Genomic DNA, 27,069 nt, shown 5'->3' on the forward strand with positions numbered 1-27,069 from the left:
TTAGTTTGGTAAACATGCACCTTTTTTGGCAGGGGGAAGTGTCAGAAGTTATATGCATAGTGTGCACCACACTTGAGATCCTGTGAGGGAGGTATGTCAGTAGCCAGATGAGCAACTATACTTAAGCCGGTCTCAAGAGTGTGGTGCTGTCTTCATTCTGCCCAGGGTACAAGGAAGGGTGTAGTTCTTCAGGCTGAGCAAAGTAGGGTTAATAAATTGAGCTGAAATGAAACTATGTTTTAACCTGCTTGAAACTGGCTAGGGACTGCATCTTTGGATTTAAGATGTCGGGTAAGAACAGGATATTGTTCTGATAGTCTTTTGTTTATTTATCCTTATACCTCTGTCTGTATCTGAGCATATGCTTAGTGGTTTCTTATGTTTATTCTTGTTTTCATAATAAACCTTTTTGTTATTTTTTACATTTAGTGTCAGAGTTAACTGTGATTACAGAACATTTGACCATACAGAGAGACCTTCTCTGTGAAAGAGGTGACCCATCTTTTCTCAGTGCAAGATTGGATAAGGGTACGATTCTTCTATCTGGCCAAAATATCCTCTGTTAAGAGCTGGCAAAGTCTGGGAGAGACAGTTAAGGATGAGGTGCCACAGGCCAAGGAGTTTTCTCATGGCACATCTTAGCTGGTTCTCAGTGGTCAAGCAGCAGACAGCACATAGGGTGTGAGAGCACCCCAGGATTATTTCTCAGAAGTATGCCTGGCTACCTCTGAGGCCAGGATATGTCACATGTTAATTAGAGATTAATATACAAGTACATAATTTTCTGAAATTAGAGATGATTGGGACTCAATGCTGATGTATCAGTTTCACTTAGGTAACATAAGTCCAAAATTAACATCTTAACAGGAAAGCTACATTCAGGATCCTGTCATAGCTTAGACTCTAGACTAATAACATAGATTAAGGGGCTGCTAAGGGCTGTTAAGCTGCAATGTTAATTCTGTAATTCTCATTTTGCATAGGTGTCACTTTCACATTAACCCACAAAGACAACGAATTACAGTTATCAGCTTCATTCTTTTATTGCTAAAATGGATGGTGCAGAAAAGTTAATAGAATTAAAATCATGATGTCATTGGCTGTTACCACTATTTTATGCAATTTAATTGTAACAGAGGTGCTCTCATACCATTCTGATTAGCGTGGTAGAAATTCTTGGATTACACCTTCTTTCCAAAGCCCAGTGAAGCTTGTGGGAATATTCCTATTGAGTTCAATTTTCTTTGGATCAGGCTCATTGATAACTTGTGACTGAAATGAGATGAATCTTTATTAGATTAACTTCTAGATTCCCAGTGATTTCCCCAGTGTAGGAAACTAATACCAGTTTCTTTAGTGCTAACAGAAGGAGAAGGAAATGAACAGCAGTAAGTGGCCACTGATAAAATCTCTTCTGGTGGATTATTCTCTGTGTACAATAAAATAATACAGAGATTATGAGTGGGGAGATTTAGCACTGTAAATCTAGCATGTTTCTTTCTTTCAGGAAAATAAAGGTCCAAATTGTATTAAGTATTCTAAAGAATGTTTTCACTGGAATCATACTATAAGTAAACACAATGAGAAATCCCCATCACTACTTCAGCACTGGTGTAAGTGGAATGGTAATTAGAATATGCAAACATAACCTATTTTTCACAGTTTAGGTACACATCATTCTAATTTTTTTCCTTTGCTTGTTGTAAATAGCATACACAATGTGTATATTCTGCAAAATAAAAAAAAATCTGATATTCAATATACCAAAGTACTTTGCTAGCTATAGATAGAACAGATTGGAATTTAGATAAACACTAACTAAGAAACACTTGGGATTTTTCTCAAGATAATTGCATGGGTTATTTGCATTTTCGAGGCTTGGGGAACCATTGTAATTGAGTTTGACCTTCTGAGAAACCTATTTTATAATTTCACCCAATATTAAGTAATTTTTTTCATCCATCTTGATTTTAAGGATCCCAAGAGATACCACCCATCACATCTCCAGGCAAATTGTCTAAACAGGTAGAAAAGTTAGAGGGTGCTGTGGGGTGAAGCAGATATTAATAGGCTCCTGCTAACTTGCAATATTTACTATTTAGTTGTTAAAGTTCTTCAAATCCATACAAAATTATTCTTGGATAAACCTTAGATCCTAATCTATGGCTGGGGAAAACTCTTATTTCCCTCTGTTATTGGGGGCCGTAAAAAAATCACACAGATTAAGGATTCCCTTGTGTTCCAAGACAGAGATCCCTGAGAGTAGATTTGAGGAAATATGGGGGACTCAGCTTTTCTGATACATGGCATGGCTACAGAAATAGCTAGCATTAAAAATGCAATGAATAAGATTCAAGAATTTGCTGTGATTATCTAGGTTTCATTGGATGCCCTGTGGAAGTGGGTTCAGGAAGTTGAGGAAAAAGCTTCTGCCTGTAAAGATTGGGCTGTGGCGATAGTAAGGACCTCTGGGCTCTGAGGGTGTTTATACATGTGCTCCAGGAGAGAGAGTGTGTATGTGTGTGTATGTGTGTGGAGCGGGGGAAGGGCTCTCAGAGCAGCTCTCAAATTAAAGCACCTGTAGTGTCTGATGTATCAGTGTCCCCACACTTCAAAATAGAACTTTAGATAAAGTGTCCCTCCCACCATTTTGAACTGTGGGAATGATGATACATATGAAAGATCTGAAGTTGGGAACACTACAAGAGCCCCTCTTGAAAGAGTTGGGGGAATGGTTCTTACTCAGCATGACAGGAAGTCAAGGATCTCAACTTGAGGACTCAGGAGACTGTACACTAATATCAGGAGCATGGGGAACAAGCAGGAGAAGCTAGCCCTCCTATTCTCTAGTCGGTATAAAGATCTAGTATGGATTACAGAGACCTGGTGGGAATCCTCACATGTTCCAAAAGTAGCCATAGAAGGCTACAGCGTGCACAGAAGGGACTGAGGAGGGAAGAAAGGTGGAGGTGTAGCTCTTTATGTCAGGAAGCAGTACACTTCCATGAAGGCCAACATTGACTTCAAAGAAGAGTGGCTCACAACCCTCTAGGTCAAACTATGAGAGGCATGTGGTGAGAGAGATCTAGCTGTAGGTGTATACTACAGACCACCAAAATGGGGAGGAGCTCGATCTGGAGTTCTCTCAAGAACTGGCACAGGCTGCGTGCATATGAGACATGGTCATCATGGGTGACTTCAATCACCCAGACATCTCTTGGGAGGAACACTCAGCTAAGTTAGATCGGTCATGTTGCTTCCTGACCTGTATCAAAGAGCTCTACCTGACTCAGGAAGTGCATGGGCCAAGGAAAGGAAATGCTCTCTAGACCTAGTCTTGGCCAGAGGAGACAATCTGGTAAGTGACTTGAATATAGAGGGTAGCCTGGACAACACTGACCATGAAACCATCACATTCATTATCCATCACAAGGCAGGCAAATCAGCTAGCAGGGTTGAAGTTTTGGACTTCAAAATGAATGTCAGCAGGCTTAGGACAATTGTAGGGGAAGTGCTGCAGCACCAGGGACTGAAGGTGAAAGGAGTACATGAAATGCTCAAGAGCCAGGAGCAGGGAGGAGAGGAGGGATCTAGGCACATGTGTGTCCCACATGCATATATGCCCCCTTACCTGACCTGCAGCAGAGGTGGACACAGCAGCAGCAGAGCCAGCAGCGGGGGCAGGATCAGCTGATCTCCCTAAGATAAGTGGGCAGAGGGACTGGACACAGCTGAGCCAGATCTGGAGGGGAAGCCCCCTGGATCCCTCTTAGCTGAGCCGGTAGGGAGCCATGCTCCCAAGCTGTGCTGCATGACCAGAGCATGCCGGCATTTGTGTTGGCATTCACGCCAGTGGGCAAGCAGGAAGGGCCAGGAGGGAGACTCCTGCCAGGGCAGGGTGAAGGCACTGCACTAAGCTATAAATAAACAGCAACTCCTACGATGGTGTCGACACAGAGTGCTGCCACCACCTACCCGGGCCTTGTCTGAGGCCTCCACCCAGACAGAGACCATGGGAGAGCTAGTGTCCCCCCACCTGTTGGCCTGCGGAGGCAGGGAATGGGGACCCCTACACCTGTCCTGCAGACTTAGGGCCCTGGAGGTGCAGGTGAGGGAGATCCAGGAGGAGGTTAGCAGGCTGAGAGGAATCAGGGAGGTGGAGGACAAAATTGATCGCTTTTTCCTTTCCCTGCAGGGCCACACACCCAAGGAAGAAGCACCTTGGGAAGTGCCCTCCACTGCAGAGTGGCAGACGGGCACCTCCAGAACCAGGGCTGCTCACAACACAAGAGTACCAGTTCCTCCAGTATGGCTGGAGAACAGGTCCAAGGTCCTGGCAACATTAGAGGAGAAGGAAGGAGAGGAGGCAACTGAAGAGGACGCAACTCCAAACTCTCCATGATCTGAGCAAGCCGAAGAAACTAAGTAGTCCTGGAGGAGAAAGCGTTGGGTGATCATCATAGGCGACTCCATCCTGAGAGGTACAGAGGGCCCTGTCTATCGCCAGGACCCCTCAACACGTGCCGTCTACTGCCTACCTGGAGCAGAGATTCAGGATGTGACGGGGATGATCCAGGCTGGGATCCAGCCCACTGATTACTACCCCATGGTCCTAATCCATGTGGATACTAATGATGCAGCCAGGAAAAGCCCTGATCACCTGATGGCAGACTACCACACTCTGGGGGTCATGCTGACGGAAATAGGTGCACAGGTGGTATTCTCTTCTGCCCTACCAGTGAGTGGATGTGGAAGATGGCATGAGACATGCTTCGCAGAGACCAACTGGTGGCTTCAGGAATGGTGTCTTAAGGCAGGCTTTGGCTTCCTTGACAATGACCCACACATCACAACAAGAGACATGGTCAGATGGGTTGGGCTCCACCTTTCCCCTAAAGGTAAGCGTGTGTTCTCTTCTGGGTTGGCGGATCTCCTCTGGCAGGCTTTAAACTAGGCTCACTGGGGGAAGGGGAAGATGAAGGTGGAGGAAGCTTTGGACCGCTAAACCAAGCAGCACCCAGAAGTCCAGCCCAGCCTAGACCGACGAGCGGAACATATACACAGGTAAGCGACAGGGGCCAGGGCAATGCTGAGATTAGGGGGCCAGTGCACACATCCTCAGGAGGCCTCAAATGCCTCTACACAAATGCTTGTAGTATGGGAAATAAAAAGGAGGAACTTACCATCCAGCTAGCTGACACCAACCCAGACATAGTGGGGATCACTGAAACATGGTGGGACCCAACACATGACTGGGCGGTGAATATCAAGGGCTACAGGCTGTACAGGAGGGACAGGACAGGGAGGAAAGGTGGGGGGTGTGGTGTTCTACATTAAGGAAGAATACACATCCTCATCAAGAATCACAGAGTCAGAGGAGGGACACACTGAAGTGCTCTGGGTTAGAATACAAGGCAATCGAGGGGATAGAGACTTAATGGTGGAGGTCTGCTATGGACCACCCAACCAAGGGGAAGAGCTAGACCAGGAATTCTTAAGTCAGCTCATGAGGTAGTGAAGTCAAAGGATGTGATCATCATGGGTGACCTGAACCTTCCAGACATCTGCTGGGAAGAGCAGTCAGCCAGGTCTGACTGCTCACGTAGGTTCCTAGCCAGAATGCAGGACCTCCTTCTAACCCAGGAGGTGCACAGCCCCACCAGGGAAGATGCCTTGTTGGACGTGGTGCTGGCCATGGGTGATGACCTGGTGAGGGGCCTGCGAGTGCTCGATCACCTGGGCAACAGTGATCATTGCCTGCTGGGATTCACCATCCAGTGCAAGGTGGCAAAGGCCTGCAGCAAGGCAGCAGCCCTAGATTTCAGGAGGGCAGACTTCAATGAGCTAAGGAGAATAGTCAGGGAAGCACTGAGGTCCTGGAGGGGAGGGGAGCCAGGTGTCCAAGGGGAGTGGTCGCTCCTTAAGGAGAGGATTGTCCAAGCCCAAAAAGAGGTAATCCCAACACAGATCAAAGGGAGCAGGAGGGCACAAAAGCCCCCATGGCTCACCAAAAGAATCTGGGAATATCTTCTAGCTAAAAGGGAGGCATACACCCAATGGAAGGGAGGGGCCATCACCAGGGAGGACTATACTGCGGTTGCTTGGGGATGCAGGGGGGCAGTCAGGAAGGCCAAAGTGGAGATGGAACTTGGACTAGCTACCCAGATCAAGGACAACAAGAAGTCCTTTTTTAAATACACATGGGGGCAGAAAGAAGGTACCAGGTAACGTGGGGACCCTGCAAGACACGTTGGGAAATTTGGTCATCATACCAGATGGCAAAGCTAACATATTTAATGACTTCTTTGCCTCCATTTTCCTGAGCAGGGACCGGATCAGCCCCCACACTTGGCCCCCCTCAGGCCCCAGGAGAGGCACACCTAGGCCAAGGATCAGTGAGGATCTAGTCAGGAAACTTCTGGAGGGACTGGATGTATTTAAATCAGCTGGTCCGGACGATCTCCAACCCAGAGTGCTGAGGGAATTAGCTGAAGTCATTGCAGGACACCTGGCACCACTTTACAAGCACTTGTGGTGCTCTGGTGTGGTGCCAGAGGACTGGAAGAGGGCCAGTGTGGTTCCCATCTTTAAAAAAGGGAGGAAGGGGGACCTGGGAAACTCTAGGCCAGTTAGTCTTACCTTGATTCTGCGTAAGCTTTTTGAGAGAATTATTCTGGCACATGTCCATGGGGGCCAGCAGGGGAGATTATGCTTAGGGGCAACCAACATGGGTTCATTAGTGACAGGTCCTGTCAGACCAACCTGGTGGCCTTCTATGACCAGGTCACCAAATCCTTAGATGTAGGGGTAGCAGTGGACATAGTCTTTCTGGACTTTTGGAAGGCCTTCGACACTGTCTCTCACCCTGTCCCCATTAAAAACCTGGTGGACTGTGGTGTTGACACTTACACAGTCAAATGAGTCACCAACTAGCTAGAGGGCCGCACACAGGGAGTGGTAGTGGATGGGTTATTTTTGACCTGGAGGGATGTGGGTTCTGCAGGGCTTGGTCCTTGGGCCTGCACTGTTCAACATCTTCATCAGTGACTTGGATGAGGGGGTAAAAAGCACCTTGTTTAAATTTGCTGATGACACTAAGGTGTGGGTGGATGTGGGCACGCTAGAAGGAAGGAATAGGCTACAATCAGGCCTAGACAGGTTACAGGGATGGGCAGATGAGAATAGGATGGGATTCAATACTGACAAGTGCAAGGTGATGCACCTGGGGAGAAACAACCAGCACCATACCTACAGGCTGGGGAACTCCCTTCTCCTCAGTGCAGAGGCAGAAAAGGATGTTGACGTCATCATTGATACCAAGATGAACATGGGCCAGCAGTGTGGGGATGGAGTCAGGAAGGCCAACCGCACCTTGTCATGTATTCACAGATGCATCTTAAGCAGGTCCAAGAAGGTAATACTCCCCCTCTATGTGGCACTGGTCGGGCTGCAGCTGGAGTATTGCATCCAGTTCTGGGTGCCGCACTTCAAGAGGGATGTGGAGAACATGGAGAGGGTCCAGAGAAGGGCCACCTACATGATCAGGGGACAGCAGGGCCCTATGAGGAGAGGCTATGGGACCTGAACCTATTCAGCCTCCACAAGAGAAGGCTGAGGAAAGGTCTAGTGGTCTGTTACAAACTAGTCAGAGGGGACCAGCAGGCATTTGAGGAGTCCCTGTTACCCCAAGCACTACCAGGAGTGGAGGCACTACTTCACTGTCAGGGTGGCTAGGATCTGAAAGCAACTTGCAAGCCAAGTGATGCTGGCTCCTACCCTGGGGGTCTTTAAGACAAGGCTAGATAATCACCTTGCTGGGGCCGTTTGACCCCAGTACTCTTTCCTGCCATGGCAGGGGGTCGGACTAGATGATCTGCTCAGGTCCCTTCCAACCCTACTAGCTATGAAACTGTGAAACTATAAGATTGGTTCTTCCTCAAGGACACAATCTTCAAAGCACAAAGGAAGTCCATTCCCATCCTGAGGAAAGGTAGCAGAAGCCCTCTTGGCTTAATAGGGGTATCATGGTCCTCTTGAAAAAGAAGAAAGAGGCATACAAACAATAGAAGCTTGGGACGGTCCCCAAGGAGTACTAAACAATGATGTCCCACACTTGTAGGGAGCAGATTAGAAAGGCTAAGGTAGCAAGTGAATTTAAACTAGCAACAGAAATCAAGGACAATAAGAAGTCCTTCTTTAGGTATGTAGGGAGCAGGAGGAAAACAAATGAAAGCCTGGGGCTATTGCTTAATTACTTAGGACAGCTGCTTAGTGACACTCAGGAGAAAACTGAATTCCTGAATGACTACTTTGCTTCAGTATTTCACTGGACTAAGGGGAAAATCATACTAGGTAAGGTTCTGAATGGGCATGGTCGGAATGACCATCTTCCTCCTGTTGACATTGAGCTGATGTGTGATCAATTAGACAAGTTAGACATTTATAAGTCAGCAGGACTGTATGCACTTCATCTGTGAGTGCTGAAGGAATTGGCCAAAGTTATAGTGGAACCTCTGGCAAATTTCTTCCAAAACTCATGGCACTTGGGGGAGAAGACTGGAAGAGGGCCAATGTTAGGCCCATCTTCAAGAAGAGAAGTAGAGAGGACTTGGGCAACTATAGGCCAATTAGCCTAACTTCTATCCCAGAGAAAATCCTAGAAAAATTAACCAAGGAGTCTATATGTGATACTCTTGCAGAAGTTAGGATTCGCAGGCAAGCTGCCTTACCAATCTCATCTCCTCTCCTCCTACAATCAGGTAACTTGCAACTTGGATCAGGGGTCTAGGACATACATTGCATACACCAATTTGACCCAAATCAGTTAAGTCTGATTTTACATTGGTAGACATTAAGGCTGGAAGGGACCTCAGAAGCTTATCGAGTCCAGCCCCCCACCCAAAGGGCAGGAAGTCAGCTGGAGTCATAGGATCCCAGCAAGATAAGCATCCAATTTACTCTTGAAGGTGTTCAATGTAGGTGCTTGAACCACCTCCACTGGCAGACTGTTCCAGACCTTGGGGGCTCGGACAGTAAAGAAATTCTTCCTTATGTCCAGCCTGAGACGGTCTTGCAGTAGTTTATAACTGTTCAACCTCATCATCCCTTAGGGCGCTCTGGTGAACAAATTTTCACCCAGAAACTGGTTGTCACCCCTGATAAACTTCTAGGTGGCCACAGATCACCGCTGAGCCTGCACTTTTCCAAGCTAAAGAGCTCCATGGCTCTCAGCCTGTTGTCATAAGGTCTGTTTTTCTGACCTCTGATCATGCACGTGGCTCTTCTCTGGACTCTCTCAAGCTTCTCCACATCCTTTTTGAATTGTGGAGCCCAAAACTGGATGCAGTACTCCAACTGCGGCCTCACCAAGGCCAAGTACAAGGGAAGAATGATGTCCCAGGATTTGCTTGAAAAGCATCTATGGATGCATGCCAACGTTGTGGTCACTTTACTAGCCACAGCATCGTATTGCAGGCTCATGTTCATCTTGTGGTCAATGATGACCCTCAAGTCTCTTTCTTCCATAGCACTAGCCAGTGTAGCACTGCTGAGCCCATAAGGATGCTGCAGGTTTTTCTTCAGTTTCAGACATTTTCCAACTGGTTTATGTGCACTGAACATCTGTTCTGTTTCAGGTTTAAACCAGTTTATGATCACTTAAACCAATTTATGTGTAAAGTCTGTCCCTAGGTCAGGGGTATGTGCTTGATCCAGTGCTTTTCAACATCTTTATCAGTGATTTGGATGTGGGAGTGAGGAGCTCAATGGCCAAGTTTGTGGAAGGGCCACCTTGGTGTGGATAACACCAAGTTATGGGGGAACATGGTAATGTATGAAAATAGGCTGTAGATACAGGTGGACCTAGACAGGCTGGCAAGTTGGACAGATAGGAACCAGATGAAGTTCAACCTTGAGAAGGCTAAAGTGCTTCATCTGGGGATGAACAATCCCTAATATACTTACAGGCTCAGTGGTGACAAACTGACTAGCACCATGACTGAAAGGGATCTAGGGGTAATAATAGACCATAGTATATGTAGCCTGCAGGGCAAACAATACTCTGGCATACATAAAATAATGCATCTCAAGCAAAACCAAGGAAGTAGTTGTTCCTCTTTACTCAGAATTGGTGAGACTGCAGGTGCCACACTTCAACAAGGATGTGGAAAAGTTTGAGAGAGTCCAGAGAAGAGCCACCCATATGTTCAGAGACTTGCAAAGCAAGCCATAGAAGGAAAGGCTGAGGGACTTGGGCCTCTTCAGCCTAAAAAAGAGAAGGCTGAGAGGGGACTTGGTAGCTGCTCACCACTACACCAGGGGAGTACTTCAAGGGCTCAGCAAACAATTGTTCACCAGAGCACCCTTGTGGAAAACCAGGAGTAATGGCCACAAACTCCTGGAAGATCTGTTTGTGGCTCAACATTAGGAAAAACTTTTTCAGAGTTTTCCAGACTGTGGAATAAGCTCCCTCCAGAGATTGTGCAATTGCACACCCTGGAAATCTTCAAGAGGAAACTGGACAGTTACCTCTCTGGGGTCACCTGACCCCAGTTGTCTTTCCTGCCTAGTGGAGGGGGGCTGGACCTGATGATATTGTAAGGACGCTTCTAGCTCCTTACTATTTATGAATCTATGAATCTATCTATGTGGGAGGCTGCTGAAGCATGGTAAATGCCACACTTCATCAGACTCAATTAATCAAGTCTGTTCCAATGCACTCAAATTACAGTGTATCAGAGCAGCACCCCTGCTTGTGTATAGGCACCCTGAGAGTCAAAGTGCTGGACTTTGGGTGCTGTAACCAGGAGATACAACATCTATATTATTGGAGTGCTTGACAGGTCTGAAAACAGTTGTTCTACTGACTTCGTGAAATCACCACGGTGTCATCATGTTAAAACTTGGCTCAGACATTGATTTGGAGGTAGAGAGGGCCCACAGGTATTACTGGAGAAAGCCTAGGACTTTCATAGCCAAGCTTTTGTGATTTACCACCAAAACAAGAGTGCTCAAAGCGTCCAGAGAACTAGGAAGACTGACATAGGGTGAGCCTGGCATTCATGTAATGCTGTTTTCTCATCTTCCTCATGAGGTGGCAGAAACACAGCCTCTGTTTAAGCCAACAAAACTACAGGCCAGGTGTAAGCACCTGACATACTTCATGAGGTATCCTGCCATCTTGAATTTGATTCACCAAGGGAAAACATATGTTTCCTGACCCAAAGGAAACAGAAACCTTTAGTACGTTGATACTATCAGGAGAGGGCAAAGTTATGGAATAATCTGAGTGTTACAAAAAAAGGGAATGAGGGGTGGGAGGGAAGTGAAGGTTTTTATATTGTGAAATACTGCTTTCAGTGAGTATAATTCATATGATTTTGGTTAATGTATTTGTCTTTATTATCACAGAGTAGTAGAGAGTTTTGGGTTGCAACTGCCCAAGCCTTCTTGGTAGATGTCCTATGACATGTAATAAATTCACTGTTAGTATTTCTTGAACTTTATTTATTTTGGTTTTCTTCATCCTTTCTTTTCCTCTTTTCCCTCATGATCTTTTCAAGTGTGTGCTTGGGATTGTATATTGTTGTGAGCTCTAACTATATGGGAGAATGCCAGAATTACAAAGTATGGCAGTATACAGATAAATGTTGTACAGTTGATTAAAGGAAATTGGCAAATTGCCCACTATATATAAACATGATCATAGAAGACAGTCACTGAGAATGGCCAGTTCTATTAAGTTTGTATCATGGAAGCTTAATGGCTTTAACAGCTTTATTTAAAAAGAAGGAAATATTATCTTTTCTTTAAAAGGAATGCTGCTATTGCTATGCTCCAAGACACTCATCTGTCAATAGAGGAATCTCAAAAATTAGAGCTTGGTTAGGTGGCGTTATCAGCTTCTAGTTGGTATAGTACAAAATCATATTGAGTTTCTGTTTTAGTGGATAAAAAAAATTGTGCCTTCTCCCCAACAGATTGACATAGTTTATCATCCAGAGGTTAAGTTGTTGCAAATGTTAGAATTATGAATTTTATTTTTACTTTGGCATATGTCTATGGTTCCAATGCAGACAATACAACATTTTCTCTCTTTTTTTTTGTAAAGGTCCCTGAATTTGGGAAATATCCTTTTTTTTGCAGGGGGGCAGTGGGGAGATTGGAATAAGTGTATGGGTCCTCTCACTGATAAACCTATGTCTTTCTTTCCACAAAATCTACTCCTAGGAAAGTTTTAATAAAAGTTTTATATGCCAGACCTGGATTTAGTAGATATTTGGTGAACAGTAAATCCAACAATGATGGATTATGGTGGGGGATTCAATACTTCATTCAGTATTTTTTGCAATTGACTACTTTTTAATTTTTCAGAGCATAAGCAGCTCTGTGGTCAATGCCTCTATTGGCTCTATAGCTGCTCTGGACCATGCTGGAGTGGAGTTTTAGCCTCTTCCTTATAGACAGAACAGTTGTAAATAATTACTAGGCACTCAACCCCTCTCTGGATGATTGCAAGTTTGAAGCATTCATGATACAAACATAAGAATTGCCTTTTACTAGGCTTGTCTACATGTTCATTAATACACAGCAGTTACTGCACATTAAATATAGTACTTGTATAATCGAGTACTTAATTAATGCATGGTAACCGGAGTTACGGTTCAATAGCAATGATGCATGCCTTCATTGATGTTACTGTGTAGTAGCGTATTAGCAATGTTTGTGCAGTATTAGGCTACCGCACAGTTAGCATCTCGTGTAGATACACCCACTGAGTCAGACCATAGGTTCACCTTGCTCTGTATGCTCACACAGCCATGAAGTGTGGGTGTAGGAAGGGATCATTTATGAATATGTTAAATATCACTGGCCCCAACATAGATCCCTGGGGGATCCTGCTGATTTACATCTTTCCATCCTGAAAACTGGCTATTTATACTCTTTGGATTCTATTTTAGCGCCAGTATACTATGTCAACTGGATCACTGATCTACTTGCTGATTGATACTATCAAAGAACTGTAATAGGTTGGTTTGGCATGATTTCCCTTTGACAAAGCCATGTTGATTCCTCCCCAGCAAGTCATGTTTTTTCATGTGCTGAACAATTCTTTTATTATTGTTTCTATCAATTTTCCAGGTACAGATTTTAGACTCACTGGCCCCATCTCCACAAGACACTGACTGCACAGTTGTTACCATGCAGTCATTTAGTACTTGCATACACAAATACTAAATAACTGCTCAGTAACTGGAGTTACTGTGCAGTAGCATCCCTGAACAGGTCTTTGGTGATACTGACTGTGAAATAGTTTGTTACTAGTGCACAGTAGGTTGTTACTAATGTGCAGTAGTGTCACAACATGCTTCATGCCATGCAACAATACTGCACAGTAGGGACAAACTACCGCGTAGTCAGCATCTTACATAGATGCAGCCACCGGCCTGTAGTTCCCCGTGCCCCCTCTAGAGCCTTTCTTAAATGTTGGAATCACATTGGTAACCCCCTAGTCCTTTGGTACTAAGGGTGTTTTTAGTGATTAGTTATTTAGTACAGTAAGAGCTCAGTGATTTCCAATTTCAGATCCTTTAGGACCCCGAGGTGAATGCCATCAGGTCCTGGTGATTTGCTATTGTTCAGTTTATCAATTTCAATATCAATATTGATTCTAGAGGAGTTAAAACATTTTATGGCATTTAACCTACTGCTTTTTCCTCTTTCATTCGGAAAACTACTGGAGTCTTCTTAGGAGGGAGGGTGCTATAATTTGCATCTGTAAAAAAGATTAAAATGGGAAATAGATACTTGAATAAGCAAAAAATAAGTCTTTAAATGAGGATTGTGTCATGAATAATTTGCCCAATAAGGTAAACTATGCATTCTTACCAATATGAGATATTAATTGAATAATTAACTGTCCCAGAAAGTGAGGTGTCACTTTTATGGATTATGCCAAAATTATTGGGACATGTGCAAGAAGGTTACTGTTACCAGTATATAGACCAGTGATTGTCAACCAGGGGTATGTTTACCCCTAGGGGTACTTAAAAAGGTCATAGGAGGTATGCAGGATGAATAAGAAAAAATTAGAGGTGCACCGATCCATCAGTCCCATATTGGATTGGCACCAATATAAGGAACATTGGCTATATGACTAATTGACTTTTTTTGGCCAATGTGGCTGATAATGTGGCTGATAAATGTTGTGTGTGTGTATGCAGCCAGAGCTGAGCACGCAGGCAGCCAGGAGCACAGCCCAGCAGAACAGAGAGCAGCCAGGTATGGCTGGTAAGTCTGTTGTTAGGGAAGGGGGATGGGGCGGAGAGATCGAGATCCCAGCAGTGGGGGAGGGAGTGGGCTGGCGGTAGGGACAGGTGCTGCCCAGCCAGGGCAGGATGTGGGACTGAATTGCACAAGGTGGAGCAGCTCCTGCCACTATGTGCACCCCCTGGAGGGCATGGCCAGGCCTGTGCATCTGGATTTGCATACAGGGTGAGGGTGGGCTGCTGCTGTGGACTTAGGAGAGGTTGTGGGGGCCACAGTGAATTCTGGAGTGGCTGCAGCCCCTCTCATAGCCCACCTCCCAGCACTGCCACTGCCCACCTTGACTGTAGCCCAGCTAAATACCTCCACCGGGAAAAGCCTAGCCGAGACCCAGCCCCAGCCTGAAGTGGCAGTGCACTCTCACCCTGTGACCAGATCCAGTGGTATACACCCCACGTGTCCTCCCAGGGGTCCTCCCAGGGGTCGGCCCACTGAGCCCTTATGTGGCTCAGTCCCACACCACATCCTGGCTGGGCAGCCCCTGCCCCAGTCCCAGCCCCAGCCCCAGCCCCACTTTCATAGTTTCATAGTTTGTAGGGTCGGAAGGGACCTGAGCAAATCATCTAGTTCGACCCCCTGCCATGGCAGGAAAGAATACTGGGGTCAAATGACCCCAGCAAGATGTTCATCTAGCCTCCTCTTAAACACCCCCAGGGTAGGAGCCTGCACCACTTCTCTTGGAAGCTGGTTCCAGACCCTAACCGCCCTGACTGTGAAGTAGCACCTCCTGATATCTAACCTAAACCTACCCTCTGCCAGCTTGTGACTGTTATTCCTGGTCACTCCTGGCGGTGCTCGGGGAAACAGTGACTTCCCCAATGCCTGCTGATCCCTCCTGACTAGTTTATAACAGGCCACAAGATCCCCCCTCAGCCTTCTCTATTGGACGCTGAACAGGTTCAGGTCCCGTAGCCTCTCCTCATAGGGCCTGCCCTGCTGTCCCCTGATCATACGAGTGGCCCTCCTCTGGACCCTCTCCATGCTGTCGACATCCCTTTTGAGGTGTGGTGCCCAGAACTGGACGCAATACTCCAGCTGCGGCCTGACCAGTGCCGCATAGAGGGGGAGGATCACCTCCTTGGACCTGCTCGAGATGCATCTGTGGATGCATTCCAAGGTGTGGTAGGCCTTCCTTACTGCCTCTCCACACTGCCGGCCCATGTTCATCTTGGAGTCAATGATGACCCCCAGATCCCTTTCCACCTCCGTGCTGACAAGAGGGGAGTTCCCCAACCTGTAGGTATGGTGCTGGTTGTTCCTCCTGAGGTGCATCACCTTGCACTTGTCTGTGTTGAAACCCATCATATTCTCATCTGCCCACCCTTGTAACCTGTCTAGGTCTGATTGTAGCTTGTTGCATCCTCCAATGTGCCCACATCCCCCCTCATATTAGTGTCATCAGCAAATTTGAACAGGGTGCTTTTTACCCCCTCATCCAAATCGCTGATGAAGATGTTGAACAGTGCGGGCCCGAGGAACGAGCCCTGCGGAACCCCACTGCCCACGTCCTTCCAGGTTGAGAAGGACCCATCTACTACCACCCTCTGGGTGCGGCCCACCAGCCAGTTGGCGACCCATTTGACTGTGTGGGTGTCTACACCACAGCCCCCCAGTTTCTTAATGAGAACAGGGTGAGAGACAGTGTCAAAAGCCTTCCAGAAGTCCAGGAAGATTATATCCACTGCTACCCCTGCATCTAATGATTTGGTGATCTGATCGTAAAAAGCCACCAGGTTGGTCTGACAGGACCTGCCACTGATAAACCCATGTTGGTTGCCCCTAAGCATGTAGTTCCCTGCTGGCCCCTCCTGGATGTGTGCCAGCATAATTTTCTCGAACAGCTTGCGTAGGATCAAGGTGCGACTAACCAGCCTATAGTTTCCCGGGTCCTCCTTCCTGCCTTTTTTGAAGATGGGGACCACGTTGGCCCTCTTCAAGTCCTCCAGTACCTCACCAGAGCACCATGAGTGCTCATAAAGTTGTGCCAGGGGACTTGCAATGACCTTGGCCAGTTCCTTCAGAACTTTAGGGTTGAGATCATCCAGGCTGGCTGACTTGAATAAGTCTAACCCCTCCAGAAGCTCCCTAACTAAATCCTTGCTTTCTCCCCCCACTACTTCAGCAGCCCATCCTGCCCCACATGTAGATCCAGGGGCACATTCCCTGTCATGCCCTCTTGGGGTGTGTGTAGTGGTGGGAGCCCCTCCCCATCCTGCACCCCCTAGATGATTCACTCATGGCTCCATTCCACTCTCTGTGAGGTGCCTGCCCCTGCCCAGCCACAGCCGCACTCCCTCCTTCACCATGGGGACCTCAATCTGGTAACTTTGTAATCTTCATCTGTATACCCTTATTAGCATGCCATTTTGTGGGGCTATTCATGACTGTTTTACTGCTTTTGGGTTTCAGTTATACTATTTGAGATTAAAGTGTACAATTACAAACAGCAGGTGGATCAGATTTTGTGTCCATTGCTCCTTCCCTTCCAAAGTGTGACTTCTGTAGGCACATGAATGTTGTTATTGTAAAGTTCTACAAAGGTCACTTAAAGGTCAGTTGTCATTGTGCAGACATCAGCATTGGGGTCTATGGGTGTGGGGTGGCCCTCAGTTTTAGGGTGAAGTGTGAGTGTGAGGAATGGAGTTTCCAGACAAGAGTTGATTGCTGGATGGTTTCAATCAAGTCCTCAAAGTGAAAGTGCTTCTGAGCACAGGACTAGAGTGGATTTAGGTAAAAACCTGGCCTTACCATAGTTAAAAGAGCTGAAAAAAATCCTTGAACCTATCATTGCTATAAGGCAGAATATAGAAAAGCTGAGGTTGCATAGCAACCTGAAGATGACTGGATGAGGGGCAGCAGCAACTCCTGGCCATGTGATGGAGTACCAGTGACCCATGGAGGGATGGTGGTGACCTTTGGTGGTGTAGAAAGCAGTGGTGGCCCCTGAAGGTGGTGGCTAAAGCAGTCTTCCTAGGTGCTGGAGCAGCATGCCCCTGCATCTCATCCTAGCATCACTCCAAAGCATCCAAGTGTCAGCAGTTCCATTGTGAGCCTCTCTAACAAGCACTTGCTACTTTGGCTGGAATAGGTAGGTGGTAGAGCATCTGAGGTAGAGTGGCAACCCCTGGCAACAAGGTGCAACAGAGCCTCCCTACCCAGCACTGGTTATTTTGGCTGGTATAAATTAATAGATTCATAGATGCTAGGGTCAGAAGAGACCTCAATGGATCATTGAGTCCAACCCCCTACCTGTGGCAGGAAAAAGTGCTGGAGCCATGCACCCAGCTAGGTGATTGTCCAGTCTCCTCTTGAAGACCCCCAAGGTAGGAGAGAGCACCACCTCCCTTGGAAGCCCATTCCAGATTCTGGAAAATCTAACTGTGAAGGAATTATTTCTGATATCCAACCTAAATCTGCTCTATATCAGTTTGTGGCCCTTGTTCCTGGTTATTTCAAGGGGTGCTTTGGTAAACAGAGAATCTCCTGTTTACTGGTGCCCTCCCTCCCTGGTGGATTTGTATATTGCCACAATATCCCCCCTCAGCCTTCTCCTGGACCTTAAAAGGTCCAGGTCCCTCAGCCTTTCCTCATAGGGCCTTCTCTGAAGGCCTCTGACCACATGAGCGGCCCTTCTCTGGACCCCGTCAAGGTTGTCCACAATCCTCTTGAATTGCGGTGCCCAGAATTGGTTGCAGCCTGAACAAGGACCACATAGAGGGGAAGCATCATCTCCCTGGACTCATTCGTGATGCACCAACTAATGCATGATAAAGTGCAGTTAGCTCTCCTAATTAATTCATCACATTGATGACTCATATTCATCTTTGAGTCAGCAAGGACTCCGAGATCTCTTTCTGCTGCTGTGCTGCTGAGAGGGTCGTTCCCGCAGCCTATAGGTGTGCTGCCAATTTCCTCTCCCTATCTGCAGCACCTTGCACTTCTCCTTGTTGAACTGTACCCTATTGTTCTCTGCCCACTTTTGTAACCTGTCCAGGTCCACCTTCATTCAATTTTTTCCCACCAGTGTGTATACTTCACCTCATAGCTTGGTGTCACCTGCAAATTTGGACAGAGTGCTTTCCACACCCTCATCCAGGTTGCTGATGAAGATACTGAACAGCATTGATCCAAGGACTGACACTTGGGGGAGCCCCCTGGCCACATGTTTCTAAGTCGATATTGACCTGTCCACCGACACACTTTGGGTATGACCCTTAAGCCAATTTGCCACCCATGTGACTATGTAATCACCTATGGCACACCATTCAATTTATTTATGAGACTAGGATGGGATACTGTGTTGAAGCCCTCTTAAAGTCCAAGTAGATGATATCTACCTCACCTCCTGCATCTAAGCATTTAGTGACCTGGTCAAAGAAAGAAACAAGGTTAGTCAGGCAGGATCTACTTGCTATGAACCCATGTTGGTTGGTCTTCAGCATTGTATTATCCACTGCCCTCCTACAAATGTGATCCTTGATAATTTTTTTAAGAGTTTTCCCAAGGATAGAGGTGAGACTAACCAGTCTATAGTTGCCTGGATCTTCCTTCCTCCCCTTCTTGAAAATAGGGACCACATTGGCCCTTTACCAGTCATCTGAGACCTCACCTGAGCACCACAAGGGCTCCAACCATCTCTGCTATGACAATGGCTAATTCTTTCAGCACCCTTGGATGGAACTCATCCAGTTCCACTGACTTAAAAACATCCAGCCCCTCCAAGTGTCTCTTTACTAAGTCTGCGCTGACAGTTGGTGGGGTGGTGTTCCTCCTGTTTATGTCAGTAATGCATTTGGGAGATTTGTCTAGATCCATTTTCAAGAGTACAAAGGTAAATTGAGGAGCTCTGCTTTGTCCCTCCTATCTGTCACCAACTGCCCTAGTCTATCCTATATGGGTCCTATGCTACCCTGAGCCTTCTTTTTGCTCCCTATATACCTGAAGGACTTTTTGTGGGCCTTAATTTTTGTTAATGCTGCTTTGGATTTCCTAACTGATTCCCTGCAAGTGTGAGCCAAGGAGGTATACTCCTCCTTGGTAGCTACCCCCTGCTTCCACAGTCTGTATGCCCCTTTTTTGCCCTTAGGCTTTCCTGGATTTCTCCGTTTAGCCAAGAGGACTTCTTGACCCATTTGCCCCCTTTTCTACTCAGTGGGATCGCCTCCTTCTGTGCCTGAAGGATTGCTTCCTTGAGGAACAACCTGGAAGAGCTGGAAGAGCCCCTGGCAGCAGCCCTGGGCAAGTCTCCCTTCCCAACTGACTTGGCTAAGTGATAGCTCCCTGTCGTGGTTTGCTGGTGACTGATCTGTTTTGAATTAGTTAAATTTTAATTATTATTATGTTTTTCCTCAAGGTATGTTTGCTCCCCTTTGTCTTTTATAATAAACCGTATTTTAGTTAGCATTTGCTTGTTAGTGAGGAAGTTTTTGTTCACATGAGAACATCCTCTTAATACTTATTTTCCCAGATTTTTGGGTGGTGGCTCAAGCTACATTTGAAAAGTTGGTGTTTAACACCTGTATTTGAACCCAGACCTGGTTACTGCCATCTAGTGCTTGGTAGAAGAGTTACAATAATTAAAATACCAGCTATACAATACTTTCTGGGGAAATAGGTATATGACAGAGACAAATTAACTAAAAATTCACTCATTTCTATTCTATTTTATACACCAAGAACCTGAAATTCATTGTATAAAGTTCAGGAACATACCTATTTCCTCACTAATAACATTCAGAAATGAAGAAGGAAATTTTGGAGGCACACTGTCATTAGATGAAAAAGCTTTGGTTTCAAAGGGCATGGAAAATAATAAATGTCCAGGGAGTGATGGATTTCCTATGGAGTTTTATAAAAAAAAATTAAAGTTATATTGTTACCTTAATTATTGAATGTATATGATTATAGTAAAACCAAGGCACATTATTAAGCCCTTTACATGAAGATGATATTTCTGTAGTTCCTAAACCAGGCAAAGATTCTAAGTTGTTCTTTAATGAATGTAGACACCAAATTTCTAGTCAAAAACCTTATCACACAGATTGGAACAGGTCCTTGATATGTTAATTCACAGTAATCAAGCAGGTGTATCAAATAAATCATGGTTCAGATAATGTACCTCATGTTATTGATGTAGTAGCAGCAGTAAAAATTCTGAAGTCCCTATGGCCTTGGTAGTCCTTGATGCAGAGAAGGTCTTTGATTGTGTTTCTTGGAGGCATCTTTTTTGTGCATTACAAAAGATGGGCTTTTGTAAATAATTCATAAGGTGGATACAGTTGATAACAATCCAACTTCAAGGCTTGTGACTAATCATATATTATCTTATTCATATCCCATGAAAAGGGGTCTTGCCTATTATTTTCTCTTCTCCCCTCCCCTCCCCCCATTTGTTTTAGTATTGAACCATTGGCTACAGCTATAAGGAATAAGGGTGACAGAAAAGGTATTAAGGCAGGAGATAATGGGCATGTCTACATGCGAATTAATGTGATGTACTTATGGTGCATTAGTATGAGTACCTGTAATAACAGGCACTAAATGCACTGTAATAGGTACTACTGTGAAGTAGTGCCAGCACGTCTTTTAGGTGACACTATTGCACTGTAAACTAATTCCACTGTGCACTAGCATGGCTTTTATTGTGATGTGCTAATGCACAGTATAACTAGTCTACGGTGCTTGTAGCATATCATGTAGATGTGCCCAATGAACACAAGATACTTTTGCATGCAGTTGATACACTAATACTTCAGTCATGGCCTGAGAGATCAGTTCCTGAGAGAAATTTTATCATTAATCAATAATTTCAGGAATCAATCTGGTAATAAGCTTAATTGTTTTAATCCTGAGTTACTTGGATTAAACAAACAGGCTACAAAGGATATGTTTAGCAAATGGCTGTTTCAGTGGCAATCAGAACACATAGCTTATTTGGGTAATAAAATACCAAAAAATATTAATGTTATTTTTTAACCAAACTTTCAGAAGTTTCTCAGTGTTATAGTACAGGTTCTGAACAAATGGAGCAATTTCACAATATGCTTGTGGGGACATGCTAATATTTTAAAAATGGGCATCTTACCTCTCATAATTTATCTATTATGCAAACTACCAGTTGTAATCTCACAATTCTATTCCAGTAGAGTCAACCAAATGTTCAACATGTTTCTGTGAGGGGAGGATAAAAGGGATCCCCTTTTGTTAAAAAAGATGCAATTACCAATTGAAATGGGTGACCTTCATCTTCCAAACCTTCAACAATATCATAATGCATTCTTTCTAAGTCAGGCTATGTCCTGGATGACAGAAATTTAACCTTCTGAAAACAATGTGGTTGCATCAAGTATTAGAAAATTAGTTTAGACCAGGCTTTAGATGTAGAAAATACTCCAAACATATTTTTTTGCCTTGAAATTTGCTTCTTTTCCTCATTCTGCACCATCACTTTATGAATATGTAATGTCATGCAACAGACCTGATACGGATTCTTTAAGGCTGAAGTGGAATGAAAATCCACGTATCCAGATGACAGAATTCCAGTGGAAAACAGCAATTCACAATATTTGAACACTCCCAATTGATCTTAGACTTTGTCTTATTCAACAAAAGATTAATTTTGTGTGCACTGGGCTCTCAAACTCAAAAAATTAAATGTACTGCCAGTAGATATATATTGGAGATATGATGGACTGTAGGCAACACCTGGCCATGTATTTGGGTCATGCCCTATGATCAATTCTTTTGGAAATAAATTATAACCAGTCTGAGCATGATTTTGAACAGAACACTGATACCTTTGGCAAATATATATATATATGTGGATATGTACCTAAGGAATTCAAACTGAATCCTTCCCAGATTGAACTGACTTGGAAAAATAGACCATCTTCTAAGGTCAAAATATAGTACAATGAGATGGCACAGCTGCCTTCTATGGAGAAAGTCATGTTTCAACATCCATCCTCTGCCACTGGATGACAAATGATACTTGGAAAGATGGACCTACATTCTGACCTAGTAAATGACAGTTCTTATGTTCTAGTAGACTGAACTGCTTTGAAAATTTTGGTGCAATTTGGAAAGAGTTCTTAAAATATTTTGGTAACTTTTTGCATATTTTCTTTTTCTATCCCTGTTTCCCCTCCTCTTTTGGTTTTTTTTTTCTTTTCACTGTTATGTCTTATTATTTGTGAGAGATGAACATAGTTCAGGTTGTGTGCAGTTGACATATATGTATTTCTCATTTTTGTCCTGCATGAAAAAAAAAATCAATAAAAACTTTAAAATAAGTTCAAAGAGTCAGAGGCATGCCAAACTTCTTCATTGCCTGGAATGGGGTGGGGGGAGGGATTGTACTGATCACTGGAGAGTGGAAGTACAGGGAGAAGGAGGAGAGAGGAACTTACCCGCCTAGGATCTCCTCATGTGAGTGCTAGCTTTAACAGTATGGGCTGGGGTTAAGGGGCTAACACTGGGATCAGGGGTCTCTCCTGGAACTACATTGTTCTCTGTACCCCTTGGAGGAAGGAAGACCCTGCCATGGCAAAGCTCTCCAGGGAGAAGAGGCATCATTCCTCCCCTTTTTCTCCCCCCATGAGATACATTGCTGAGGATTTTGCTGCCCCTTCCTTGCTGCACATGCTCCGTTTCCTATGGCTGGACTACACAGGACCCTGTGTACTGTGGAAAGATTCCTGTGGGGAGGGCCATTCTGGCACCGCCCGTAAGATGGTGTCCATGGCTGGTGCCCCTCTTGTCCTGTCCTAGTTATGCTCCTTTTATCAGCTAAAGTAAAGACTGCACTATTTAATTATAGCATCCCTACTACAAATTAACTATATGCATTTATTTCTTATCATAGTGCTCACCTTCAAACTGTTTGTATCCAGCAGAAACAACTTTCTTTTAATTGTTCACCTTACCACCATTTCACAACCACTATGGCTAAATACAGAGTCAAAAAGCCCCAGGCTGAATAGATTCAATCTTCACAAGTTAGTCTAAGCTGTGTAGACTGAACTGATGAGCAAGTGAACAGACATTCACTTCTGATTCCAGAAATGCAGCCACATGTCTGAAGTGGCCCAAGCCAGAAGCCAAGGGGCATTAGAGCATGCCTCCTGGCTCAGGTAGAGCAGACAGCTTAAGTCAAAGCTAGCCCACCCACCCTGGAAAGGTGTGTGTGGGGGGGGGGAATTTCAGGGGAGGTGCAAAGCATCCTGGAATGCTGGAGGACTAGGAGTTAACTTGAATCTAGAGGGGATCTGGGACAGAAGTTCAATAAACCAGTTAAGTTTGATACTACATTCATCCAGGTTTATCTTAAGCCAGTTTCAGCCATTTTGAAAGTGGCTTAAGTGCACTGAACTTCTGTGTTACAGATTTGAACCAGTTTCCAATCACTTATTCCAGTTCATGTGTAACTTCTGTCCCTAGTCATTGTAGTAGTAACATCAGAAAATAAGGACATCTAATACAAAAGTAGACTAGCAGTGGATGCAAAATTGTACAAAGCTCAGTGTTGGCTACATGGAGTCGAGGAACTCAACTAAGTAAATAAATGTCAAAGAATTATCCTTTTTGTGAAGAATCCATTTCAGTAAACACTGGTCCAGAAAACTTTCATTCAAAAGTAATAGAATGCTTATACAGAACACTGAAAGAAAGCAATCTCTGGTCTCGGCTTAATAATACACCATAGCAAAAAGCCAACTACTATATCATTATATGTTCTTACATTACTTTACTACTTCTGAACAATGTATATTTGAAATTATAAAACACATTTGGGATTGTAAAACAAAGCTATTCATGAATTGTGCAAGTATGAATAATAGGGGTAATAATTCTGCAAACAATGTATGTATGAGTGACAATTTCTATAAGTAGTTCTGTGGTCTCAATCACAGTTGTTATTCAGTACTTTTGAAAATCAGATAGGTAACATTCTATCCAGTTAAGTAGATAGGATTTTTTTAAGTTTTAGACTTTTTCTGTAACTGTTTTTGGACATGTTTCTTTCTTTAAAGAAAAATTGAAATAGTCACCTTATTGCTTCATTTAGTCCATGATCTGTCAAATTAACTGTTACCATTAAGCATTTGAGTAGTCTCATTGGCTTTATGGACTTCAAATTAAGCATGCATACAACAAGAAATAGCCTTCTAGAAAAGGGACATTATTCGCAACTACTTAAAAGGTATATGACTCCTTCATTTTACCTTTTACAACTGAATTAGATTTTGATTTGGCACTAATTGACAGGACTTCTTTGGCTTCAAAGGAACTATATTTTTATGTATTTTAGCTGAGGATATGGACACAGATGTTTAAGTGAATCACTAAGCTCTTGTCATCATGACCTGGGGCCATGATGAGCTACTACTAATTCTCTGAAATCAGAAGTTTACCAGGACAGACAACAGCCATATTTTTAGCTTGAAGAAGAAAACACACACATGTGCAATATACTAATACTAGTAATATGATGCATAAGTTCATACAGAAACATATATCTATATACTTGGTGCCTCCATGTCTGAGGTGTTCATGTAATTAGGATGTAAGATAATTTAACAGAAGTAGTGAAATCTATACAGCAATTATTATAAGGGTGAGAAGCATTTGGGCACCTCTGCAATACTTGATTATTTTAGGTGCCTGGTTTTTAAAGTGTACCTTTGGTGCCTAATCAGAGCTACAAGAGAGACAGCTCTATCTGTGCAGGATTCAAAACTCCAAACCCTTTCACGAAGGGAGGCACATGCAGGGACTCTTTGAAAGAAGTATTTTCTTTCAGTCTTGACCAGAGAAGAAGCAATAATGTAACTAGGGTGGAGCAACTGGGGCGGCTTCCCCAGGCACTGACTTGGGGATGGGAGTGGAAGGGTGGAAGGTGGAAAAGTATCATCTGCCATCACAGCTGCACAATCCTGCTGGCAGCATAGTGGCAGCTGGAAGTCACTTTTTTTCCCATGCATCTGGCAGCCCCAGGCAACCAGCTATTTTGTTATATCTTAAATTTCTGGCCATGTGCAGAATGCAGGACTGTAGATGCCTAGGGAAATTTTTAATTAATTGCCTAAAATCTGCTTCAGTGAGGTTTAGATGGCTGATTCCTCCTTTGGATCTAGCCCTAAATTCTTAGAGGACAATTCTCAGAGTCATAACTTCTACCTTTTCCTCAACTCCTCTCCCCCGTCTCTCTTCCATCAAATTTCCTTAAATGTATTTTTGTGAAGAGAGGAGCTATTTTACAGCCTCCTATATTTATTTATCCATGGGAAGCAGAACATAAAATGTGATAAAGAAGCTGTCCCAGTCTCTCTCTCCATATCTCAATTCTATTCTGAAAGGACCACCTCAAGGGGCAAAGAAGTAGTTTGCTTTCCATTTCATTCAATCTTTGGCAAAGATACCAAAGCAAGACAAGAGCACTCACACTAATATTGTTGGTTTTAGGATTGTTGACACCTCTTTGCTAGCAATTGGACTGAAAAAAATCAATAATTTCACAAGGCCACCAAGAAAAATGTCAATCTAACAACTTTCAGTTGTTATCTACAAAGTCTTATTCAGTCTGGTGACCTGGGGTTGAACGTCCTTGTACATTATTACTGCTGCTCTAAGTCACCCTTTAATATTTGTTTAAATGATAAATGCCATCTGAAATGTTATTTACCTGCCCTACAGCGACTGTATACCTTTTATGTTAGTTCAAATAAAATGTGGCAAGCTGATCATTAAAGTTTATTTTGTGTGTGTTCTTTCACATGCCCATCTCATCAAAGTTCACTCAGTGATCTGTGAGGCAAGCAATTCTGCCTGTCAGCTTTCCTCACACATCCAGGAAAAATGAGCACAACAGAAACTGACTTCAAGCAATATTCAATTCTGATTTGTTACTTTTCATCCCGGACTTGGGCTATGCCCCATTACTTCCTATACACTGTTCCAGCAGTTGGATCTGTCAGGGGAAAAAAAAAAAAGAGGAAAAGAGAAATTTTCTAGTTCTAAGTTCAAAGGTGCAAATAGTGGGGAAAAAAATCTTTTATTTAATGTTTAAATGTTAAACAAGTATCCTAAAAGAATGCAATGCTAATGATACCATAAGGGGTGTACATCAGGATCAGGGGGAACGCCTGTTCATCAAAGCGCCCCAGAGGATCAAATGATCACAAACTCCTCCAAGACCATTTTAGGCTGGACATAAGGAAAAACTTCTTTACTGTCTGAGCCCCCAAGGCCTGGAATATATTCTCCCAAGAGGTGGTGCAAGCACCTACTCTGGCATCTTTTAAGAAAAATTTGGACATTTATCTTGCTGGGATCCTTTGACTCTAGCTGACTTCCTGCTCCTGGGGCAAGGGGCTGGACCCAATGATCTTATGAGGTCCCTTTCAGCCCTAATGTCTATGAAATCTATGAAACTATATATAAAAAGAAAAATTACCTGAGAAGAAAATCTGAAAAGGCCCAAAGTGTGGAAATCATGATAATTTGCAAGCACTTTTATCCCTTCCCAATACATTAAAAAGTCCCAGGCTGAAATTCTGATCTAAAGAACTGAAAAAAATTAAAAGGAATTGGGACAGGTTTAGATGTTGTATAATAAGATCACATCTAAAAAATATTATAATGTCTATCACAGGTGCAGTTTCATTCATTATCTCCTTGTTCACGAAGTTACCTCATTATTTCCATCTTTCAGCAAGTTACCTTTATCATAATTTAAAATAGTTA

At 44.1% G+C, this 27,069-nt stretch overlaps 1 protein-coding gene across 1 annotated transcript; it reads left to right on the plus strand.

Moving 5' to 3' along the window:
- The first annotated feature begins 284 nt into the window (after nucleotides 1-284).
- LOC149869400 (uncharacterized) lies at nucleotides 285-13,025 on the plus strand. Its single transcript, XM_090037703.1, is given in 5 exon segments — nucleotides 285-291; nucleotides 430-528; nucleotides 1,976-2,033; nucleotides 3,958-4,558; nucleotides 12,960-13,025. Coding segments are annotated over 5 exon segments (831 nt in total).
- The last annotated feature ends 14,044 nt before the right edge of the window (nucleotides 13,026-27,069 follow it).

Source organism: Crocodylus siamensis, chromosome 3 (assembly GCF_052110815.1).
Source record: "Crocodylus siamensis isolate JL-2025a chromosome 3, ASM5211081v1, whole genome shotgun sequence".
NCBI lineage: Eukaryota > Metazoa > Chordata > Crocodylia > Crocodylidae > Crocodylus > Crocodylus siamensis.